Source organism: Haliaeetus leucocephalus, unplaced genomic scaffold (assembly GCF_000737465.1).
Source record: "Haliaeetus leucocephalus isolate CR32 unplaced genomic scaffold, Haliaeetus_leucocephalus-4.0 Scaffold577, whole genome shotgun sequence".
Classification (NCBI taxonomy): Eukaryota; Metazoa; Chordata; class Aves; order Accipitriformes; family Accipitridae; genus Haliaeetus; species Haliaeetus leucocephalus.
The window spans coordinates 3,184,737-3,194,819 of NW_010973013.1; the positions used below are offsets into that span (position 1 = coordinate 3,184,737).

General features: G+C 43.9%; 1 protein-coding gene across 1 annotated transcript; it reads left to right on the forward strand.

Moving 5' to 3' along the window:
- The first annotated feature begins 1,399 nt into the window (after positions 1–1,399).
- On the forward strand, positions 1,400–9,399 carry LOC104838164 (chromosome unknown open reading frame, human C2orf71). The gene is made up of 2 exons (XM_010577758.1): positions 1,400–5,169; positions 9,270–9,399. The coding sequence occupies exons 1-2, from the start codon at positions 1,400–1,402 to the stop codon at positions 9,397–9,399; spliced, it is 3,900 nt and encodes a 1,299-aa protein (XP_010576060.1).
- Positions 9,400–10,083: the final 684 nt, after the last annotated feature.

The following is a 10,083-nucleotide window of genomic DNA, read 5'->3' on the forward strand; positions in this document are numbered from 1 at the left end:
TTTAGGCCAGTCTGAGTAATGAAAAGGGAAATTGGGGGTGATTGCTATTATCACCCCCATCCACATACCGCCTTTCGTAAATAAATACTTGGAAAAGATAAGTATCTTCTGCTTCACCCAATTCCTACTTTGGCTCCTCTAATATCTCTTTCAGAGTGGTATTATTCTGTTCTGACCTCAGAAGTGATTCAAACAACAGGTTGTTTTGGTTTTTTGTTTGAGTTTTTTGATTGGGTTTTTTTTTTTCAGAAATGGGTCTATATTTTTAATTTGTGAGCCTTTTTCCTTAGAGTTTTAACCCATAAAGTCTTGGAGTTAAGAGAACTAAGCCTTGGCCAATGAAGAAGAAATAAAGGGAAGCAAGTCACTTTTGTGACTTCAGATTTTATCCCAAGACACTCAGAGGAAGGAAAAGGTGAATTTTCATTTAATTATTTTTAATCTGAAATTCTACAATTTAGATCCACTAGATACAGACACAATCTTAACAACACATGCAAAACTTGTTCTACAAATACTGTTATTGTGCAGTTTGGGTTTTCAGGTTGGGAAGCTATCTAGAAGAGAAAAAAATACTTTCCAAGAATGGTCACCTGTGGGCAAGAAAAAAAAAAATAAAAATCTTGTTTGGAAGTCTTAGAAGGAAAAAGTAAACAGCTTGTCACTTGCAAGTAGGGGAAAATTTTGAAGACCCTTCAAGCAGAAGTCTAACAGGCATCTCTAACCCATTTGATTTCGTGTCTTGTACTCTCCAGTGGGTACGTACTCGGTCAAGGTCACCTTTCTCTTGGTGAAGGAGTATCTAGTGGCATTTACGCACCTGTTCAAATAGTTTCCCTTCAAAAAGGTTTCAAAATACAGCCTCTTCCTTTGGATCTCTGCATTCAATTGTATGTTATGTTTTTGCACCAAGGGAAAAAAAGAGGAACTGGTACGAAGTCCTTTTGCCTCCCAATATAGTGCAGAAAAAAAAAATCTGCCTTTATAAATACAACACGGGTGCTGACTGGCTGGTGCCTGCTTACTCTAATGAGCTTAAAATCTTATTTGTAGTGGACATCTGTCAAGACAGAAGTGAGGCACGCAAGTCCTCTTAATCCATTAGCTCTAAATCCAGCAGAGCTTTCACACTCCCTTTTTGAATCAAGGAAGAAACCCTGAGTTGGAACGTACAATGGAGCAGTGCACAACTTCAAGAGCAGATCCTAGGCAGTAAGCACGTGAGATTTCAAGGCAAACAACAATGAAAACTGACAACAGAACTGGGATCGTGATGGAAAGCTCATGAGAAAAAGGCCAATCTGCAGTTCGGGACGAAACAGTGAGTTTAATTCTTTGTTGTGTTTTCCCTAGTTCATCTGGATTTTTAATCAAAAATAAAGCCAAAGACGGAGAAAAGATGGGCTGCACACCTTCTCACAGTGAGATTGCTAATACTATTGCAAGAAGTGGTCTTAAGTCTTTGAATAAACCCAAAAGTATTTTGCGTATTGATCCAGGAGAGAAAGGAATCCCTCTGCTGGTTAAAGGTTCATCTTGCTACTATATTGATGAATTCCACCAATATGAGATCCAGAGGAAAGAAAAGGAGGATAAACTATCAGAGGAGGACAAAAATGATCATTTGCAGTTATATTCCAAGGCTCATTCAGATCCCCTGACTTCTAGGGAAGACAAAAAAATTGAGAGGACAGCCACAGATGCTGAAATCGTTATGTCCGAACTGATTGAGTCTCAAAAACACATCACTGAGGCCATACAGATCAGAAAGCAAAGCTCCTGTGAATCAGAAGCATCAGCTTTCATTTGGGATGACAAGAATGAAAGCAAAGCAAAGCAAATCCCGAAGAAAGGAAAGAAGCAAAAAAATCATAAGCCGGCAAAGCAAGGTCGACCTAGCAAAAGTAAAGAAAAGTCTGTTTTGGCCCCGTGCGAGACAGAGAAAAAGGTAGATTTCCCAGAAGTGCTTGTTAAGGCTCATCAGAGTGCATATGCCTACTTAAATCCCAACCTCTCCAAGTATGAATCTATACTTCACATGGCCAACCAGGCTACCCAAACTCAGCTCTTCCTACAGCAGATGGTAACCTTTTTGGTATTTCGCGTTGATGAAATCAACCAGCTCTTGGAAGAAATTGCCAATGATGGGGAAAATCTTCTCAAAGATGTAGGTGGGAATCTGGCATGGCCAGCAGAAAAAGGTGATTTGAAGGAGCACCCTGATCTCCTGCAACAGCTACTGCAGTACACAGTCAATAAAATGCAGTTACTGAGTGGGACACTGGCCTCCCTCACCTCCGACGCCCTGCAGGAGACATGCAGCTACCTGCAGTCTGCTGCAAGCACCTTGGAAGGAAAACTGAAAGCAAAGCAAAGCTTTGATGAGCGCCTGCTACAGACGGTGAGGCTGCTTGAAGCCTCAACGGTGGGATCCTCCCTGTCCCAAGGTGATGACAGGACTCTGTATTCTGAGGACAGTGGCATTGGCGTGGACAATGAATCCCTCAAAGAGTTCAGTGCTCTCAGCCAGCACGGAGGACAAGCAAGCTGTGATTCCTGTGCACATGGACATCTGTCTCAAAAGCACGCCAGAACAGTGGAGCACGTCCCTGATGGGACAGTGTCACCAGGCACAGCCGCATCCCATGACTGTGCGCTTGAAAGGCGTTTTAAAGATATATTTTATTCATCTGTGCAGAGCAGGGAAATGACTTCTTGTCAGGGTGCAGTACCAGGAGGCATTTCTACCATGCCCCAATATGCAAGCTTGAGCAAAAGCCGTTCCTATAACTCCTTCCAGTCTGACTCTACTCAGGAAGGTGAACATTTCAAAATCTGTGAATCAATAGATTTTCCTTCTGATGATGATGATGATGATGATGACGATGAAGGGAGCACCCTGGGGGAGGATGATGACAACACAAGTTTATCAGAAATGGGGAAGGATGTTCTGCCAAGGAGGTCCCTATCTTCGCCTGCACTTGCTGATAACACACAAAGGCAGTCCACCAAGAGGACAGAGAATGCAGAGACAGAGGAGATTATTCTGAAGATGAAAGATGCCATCAGTGAAAAAATTAAGTTTGTCCCAGCTAAATCCAGGCGTAAAGAATGGATAGAGGATGAGAGTGGAAGAGCAGTCCTAACAACAAGGCCCAGTACAGCAACGGGCAGCCAGAAAACCTTCAGGAAACAGCAACGGTCCAGGTCAGAGGAGTCCCTCAGGAGCCAGGCAGAGGACCCGACCCTCCTAGAGCTTCAGAGAACTCAAAAAGAGCTCAGCAAAAGGCTGGAAATGTTTTACGGAAAGAAGGATACAGATGACAACCCAGAGCCTTGGAAATCAAGAACAGCACCTTATCTGCAGGATGAGCAACTTATGTCTAGGTCCTCCAGCAAACTGAAGGCATGCCTCTCAAAAAATTTCAGCATCCTGCCTAACCAGGATAAAGTCCCTTTGTTCACGGTTGATCAAAATCCTGCCCATCAGCTGGATGAAAAAAGAGGCAGGAAGCCTTTAAGAGCTACTGTGCCCACCCAGGAGACATCAGGAGGCAAAGAAAAGGAGCCTCCTGGAGCCCAAACGCTCAGTGGCAGCAGCTGTGCCCCCCGACAGACTGTCAAAAAGCTTATCGAAACGTTCAGTCCTACTGACGACCTTGTAAAAGATGCACCTTTAAGATCTTTAGGACCAATAAAGTGCATCAGAAAATTTGGACTTCCAGTCATCCCACCCACCATTCCCTTTCAGAGAGGCCTGGCACCTTTAAATCTTAAGCATCGTATTTCCCCAGTAGAAGACACAAACCCTTTGAACACCGATGGAGTTTCTTCTGACTTCCCAAATGCCTTTCCTCCTGCACCAGCTACAGAATTAAGCAAGAAGGACACAAAGGAAGAGACTGGTGAAGACATTGAGAGCCTGCCACCACCACCACCTGAAATGTTAATGGACACTTCTTTTGACTTATCTGAGCCTGAAGAAACTGCAAGAATAGAACGAAACTCTTCAGAAGATGCCAAAAAGCCCACCAAAACAGAATTTCATGCTACTAAGAGATCACAAGTTTCCCCAAAAATGAAAGCCTCCCTTCAGTCCATTGACTTATTGCCAAGTAAAAATATCAGCGGCCCCAGTGCAATTGCTAATAAAGGTCTAAGGAATACTGGAGCAGGGGACGAGAAACTGCACAGGTACTCTCTGGAACTGAACCCTACCAACGTGCACATCCCTACCCAAGAGGAGATATTGGCAACCCAAAGAAAAGAGGCTGCAGATTTGTACAAGCAAACCCATAAAATTATTCCTCTTCAAAATCCCAGTGGGGTTTCAAAACCACACAGCAACAGCTCAGAGAGCAAAGAGCCCAATTCACCTGCGTCTTCAGTGCAATACCAGAAGCACAGTTCTCCCGATTCGCTCAGGAGAAACGAAAAAGGCTCAGCGTTTGCCAGGAGGGTCTCCCCAACGAGAACTCCTCCTTCTTCTCCACCAACTGAGAAACGGCTTTTCAGCCCCCCAACACACCACAGACACTCTCTGCAGGCTTTTAGCAACCCACAACAGAGCTCACCCACCACGCAGAGAAAACCCAGTCCCCCCTCTAGCCCCAGGGTGCCCAGCCCACCCTTGCAGAAGAAGCTGCCCTCTCCACCACCCCAGCGAAAACCACTCAGCCCTCCCGCAGGACACAGGCAAAGCTCGCTGACGCCGCACCGGCTCCCGGGCTCCCCATCCTACCGCCAAGATGCAAGCCCCCCCCCATTCCCCACTGCCCCCTCCCCACCAACCTCCCCATCCCGCTCCTACAAGGGGCCAAGAGCTGGGCTGGATGCTGGGGATGAGCACCAGCTCTCCTCCTCCAAAAGGGGCAGCAATATCCGTTCGATATTTTGCCCCGCCACCTCTTCCTTATTCGAAGCCAGACCTCCACCAGTACCCACCAAAGCCGCTGCGGAGGCGACCAGCCAGACTGAAACTTCACAGATTTCCCAAAAGAGCAGTCTGCTTTTCCGGCAGCCTGGAGACCGGACTAGAAAGCTGTCCCTGAGTGCTGCCAATCCTCAGCCTTTCGTGAGGAGAAGTTTCTCTGACCGCCGACCAGGGGTCCAGTTTCGTCTTCCAGCTCCCGTAACAGCTGGCAGCGAACCTGCGCTTAACCAAGCAAGGTAAGAAACCTTCCACTTTAGGCTGAGAAAGCAGAAGTATAACACTGCGTCAGCTTTCTAAACTCCAGATGGGAATTTAATGTCGTTAGAGATTTCCCAGAAAAGTGGCCTGTTCATGTACAGAACAGGTGGCTGGACAAAGTTAGCACTGTAGTTGAACTAGATGATTCTTGTGGATCCCTTCACTGAAATTATTCTCTTCTCTTCTATTATATTGCCCCAGATTTCAGTAGACTACCAATTTGAGTAAAGGGAAGAGTTAATTTTCCATGGCTTGCTCAAGCCTTAGACTTACACATCTGCTGTGACAGGCACCCCAGGGAAAATTCAGTGTTGGTTTCATGGCACAGAACTCCCCTTATTTGCATGGGGGCTAAAGACATCCGCATTCAATTCCTAAAAGATCTGAAGTAACCCTCAGGTTATAAATATCTTTAAATAACCATGAGAAGGTAGGCTTGGACCGAGAGGAAGGGTATCGTTCCTAAAATCAGCCTTTAAGCCAGTAAACTGTTCAGCTGAAATCTGTATTAGAATGTTTCAAATCAGCTGGCAAGAATGGCAGACAGATAATGTGTAGGCAAAGATCTGTATGGACGTAATTATAGCTTGAAATTTTGAGCTTCTTGTGTAGGCTTTCAGGTCTGGATGCTGATTTCAAGTCTGACGGGTCCCAGTTTTCAAAGTGGAAAAACCTCCCATGGCTACTGGAGATTCATTGCTCTGAAAAAGTCAGTTTAAATAAATTGAAGCATCAACATAGACCAATTCCAAGTCTGCAAAATCATTGATGGCCATTGTTAAAAAATCTGGGCTTAGCTTTAAATTTTCTCTACCACTTATAAAAAAAAAGAAATCACAAAACCAGCCAGAAAACAGGAATGGGTATTTAGGAATACACAAAGATCAGTGTAACAGCCTAGAATTACAAAGTGGTGTTATTCTAGTTTCTTAGCATCTTAGGATGTTTAAGTCTATTAAGCTCTACGCTACGCAAGAGGATTAAGACCCTTCTCAGGTAACCTTTCCTCATGTGAGGAGTACTTTTACTCTTGCCACAGAACAGCTGAAATCACATGAATCATCCCCATGAGTAGGGATTGCAAGACTAATCCTAGCAGGAGTTAAAATCACACAAGCACTCAATGCATTGCGAGTACAGGGACAGTCGTGGATACTGAAGTCCCCAAACACAGAATAAGGACCAAGTTTCCCACGCTGACAGTAGAGGAATGTGCTGAACAAAACATGCAAAAAACAGTGGGAAATGCAAACCGTTTTGCATTCCCAGTTCTAATATTGCATTATATTCTGACATTTGAAGATTTCCTGAAAGTCCTGTACACTGTTGCTGGGTTTTCTGTTGTTGTTATGTACTGTGTGAAGTCAGCGTTGTCTACTCCAGTGCCTGCTAGCAGAAATAAATGTTTTCAAAAGAGGCTTTATGTCAAACCTTGCAAGACAAAAGCCCTTGGCAGCTTTATGGATCAATTTTAAAAACAGTCTATTATAAATTGTTAGCTAATTTATGCTTCAATGGGGTGTATTATCTTTCTATTGTAGTCTGTCAGAACATAGAGAGTAATATAAAAAAATAACTAAATAAAATCATCCCCTTCATGAAAAAAATTATATATCCTAATGTTATGATATACAGCATTTTGGAAGAACTATATGTATCCTGAGCCAAATTCAGCTTACCATTTATACAAATGGACATCAAAAGTAGTCCTACTGAGTTAGTCCAAATTTATATCAATATAAGCAAAAGGGAAATTTAGCCCATTAATTACCACACGCACTGATTTAAGATGCAATACGCTACTGTGTGTTTTCTTACGCTTAAAATAAGCTGCCTTCAGTAAATTTTTACAGACCTTGCATTGAATGGCCTAATACAAATACCACAGCAAATGTGCCGATGGCCAAAGAAGGACCATTTTAGGAATCAGCATGTGGCCAAAGTTCTGAGAGCCCCTCACATCACTGCTGGTCATCTTCCACTGAGGACTGGAGCAGTCACCACAGCTGTGAGCACCACATCCCTGTGCACAGATGCTGACCCCTGCTCTTATAGCAGATGCCATAACAGACAAAGCACCACACTCTGATCCATCTTTCCCCTTCAAGTTCATTAAACATCCAGGGCTTCCTCTGCTTTGCAATTCATTTAGCTGACAGAGGGAAATTTCAAAATGTCTCCCTAAACCAGATGTTGTATACCTAAACCTGCTCATTCTGGCCATGTTTGCATCTGGTCTCAAATTCACAAGCTATTCCCACCCAGCTGTCAATCTCCTTTCCTGCATTCCTTCCCTTGCTCTACCTCTCCTCTCCAAATATAACAATGCTTTTTTTTTGTCCATGTAGGGGTTTTGTGTGTTACTAGCAGCTTCAAGCACTAGTTGCAGGAGGGAGGGGAGACAGAGTCAAACCCGCAAAAGCATCACTCTTTTATAGGTAAAACATTTTGAAAATCAGTGAGTTAGCCAGTTTCTCCCATGCTCCCAAACTCCAGGATAGATCCCTCCACTTTTTCCATGCCCAATTAAAACATCCATTTGCTGAGAAGCAGATTGCTAAAGATAATCTGGCAGGAGCCTGTACAAGCAACGTGTTCCTCATCAGGCAGCTGAGTCCCCTCTCCCACCCACCCTATTTTAGCAGAAACACACACAAAAAAAGTCAACTTCTAACTCATTTTGCTAGCTAGCATTGCCAGGCATTAAACGTCAGTGCTGTGCGCAGATTTGCGTGTCTCCTGCACCCTCACTGCTCCCCTACAAGGCAAAAAGTGCTCCTTTCCCGAGCATGTCTCCTGCCCATCCCATGCTCTAAGAAAGTATCAGGACTTAAAATATCGTTAGCCATAACTAGGGCTGGAGCTAGAGCTTTTCGGTTTAGTCTTAGGGTACCTGGACAAGAGTTTCAGGCTCAGGTTTCAGTGCTCAAGTCAGTACAACCGGTTCCCATTCGGACAGCCTGTGGATGGATAGACTGGGCTAAATTTGCTGGTTTCTAAGCTTGGTCATTTGACAGCAATCAGCAGTTATTGGCATCTCTGCTCACAGAAATCTTGTTAATCTGTAATAGGACTTCTGTGTATACAGTTAAATGAAATAATATTTCATTGAGACTGCTAATCTCCCAAGAGGTAGAGCAGAGATAAAAGATTAAATGCTATCGCCTTTAAGATACTCTTCAAGGAGGGCTCAAGAATGGATTGGGTTGACTGAATCAGGCCCAAAGCAAGTAGCCCAAGTGAGACCTTCTGCAGCTGGGGGTTATTTGAATCTGGATTAGTTTCATGGCTGGTCGTGTATCACAATCCTCTTCATTCGGCAGTTCAAATCATTAAAGTCCTAGCAGTCAGAATAGGAAAGTAACAGCTTGTCTGTAGTTGAAATCTAATTCAGTTTAGCAGTTTATGTACTTAAAATACAGTAATGATTCCCAGATAACTCTGGAATATTTCCCCATGTTGAGCTTAAGCCACTTTAATTAGTTACAGCAACACAGGGCACATTTCAGCACGAAGGCCCATGGCATGAGATATTGATGACTAGTACCACTGCTATAATCAGTCTTGATTCATAAAGTCCCTGTGCCCCTAGAGATTGCCAATACAACCTCAGGAACATCATTTACACTTTCTGTGTCTCAGTTCCCCTGTCTCCAGAGTGACAGATTTATACGACCAGAATACCCATCCCACAGTCATTCTGGCATACTCAGAAAAGACTGTAACCACGCTAAGCAGATGCATAACAGAGTTAAGACCTTTTCTCCAGGAGTCTGCAACAAGACTTTTCATTCAAATCTGTCTCTATCTGCAAGTGAACCCAGATTCACACTGATCCCCTGTTAAACATACAAAACACTAGCTTCCCAAGAGGGTTTTGGGAGGGGACAGAACAGTGCATTTGGCATCACAAGAATAAAATCTGGATGGTGCATATAAAGGTGTATACAGGAGGAGGCAGGGAGTGACACAGTATTGTGCAGCATTTGTGCTTCGTGGGTTTACGTGGTCTAATCAGCGCTGGTTTTAAAAGTCATGATTCATTAGCCTCTTAACTTAAGCATCTTTCCTTCTGCAGCTTGGAGGAGAGCCCTAGAAAAGCAGGCGACTCTTGGAACGGCCCTTGCGTTCCTGAAATCAAAGAGTCCAACAGATCCGCTTCCCACCCCGAGCTCTACGTTGTGGGCCAGGGGCTGCAGAGGGACTGACAGCAGGAGCACCCACGAAGGCAGAGGCACGAGCAACGCCACAGGCCCCAGAGGAAGGAAACAGCCTTACCCAAGCCTCCGAAAACACGGCTTCATTTTTTCTCGCAAGGAGACAATATGATGGCATTGCATCTAAAAACCCAAACTGGCCCCAACAATCTAATGAAATATCAGCAGAGTGGTAGCCACCTGCTTCTCCTTTGGATTGCATTTTATGGTTTAACTCGAAGATCTACACTTTGCAGCTGGGTGAGTCTGAGGCAAATTGGTTTGATAAAGACAGGACCTGTAGCCAAGTCCTTTGTTTCACTGTTTATCTAAAGGGGTTCCAAAACTATCAGAAATTATCATTATTTGACATGTTATTTATTCAGGAGGCATCACAGTTTCAGTTATGTAAAAAATGGCTGTTGTGACATTTCCAGCGGAGGAGGTAAAGTCCTGGACCAATTGAGTTTTATTGCAAAAACATCAATGCCTTCAGCAAAGCCACGTCTTTACACTAGGTATTTACCAACATGCAGAGAGAGAATAAGGTCAAATACAAGTTAAAGCACGATAACCCCTTTTAAAGGAATAAAATTAGGGATCTTATTCCTTCAAAAAGGCTTTGATCTTCTAAATCACCTTTGATTATCATGTAATCTCATCACCTCTAGTTTCCAGGGTACAAGGCTTAATCCT

Coding starts and splice junctions, on each gene's coding strand:
- LOC104838164 (XM_010577758.1), top strand. CDS start 1,400: ATGGGCTGCACACCTTCTCACAGTGAGATTGCTAATACTATTGCAAGA. Junction 5,170..9,269: donor CCTGCGCTTAACCAAGCAAG/GTAAGAAACCTT, acceptor TTCCTTCTGCAG/CTTGGAGGAGAGCCCTAGAA.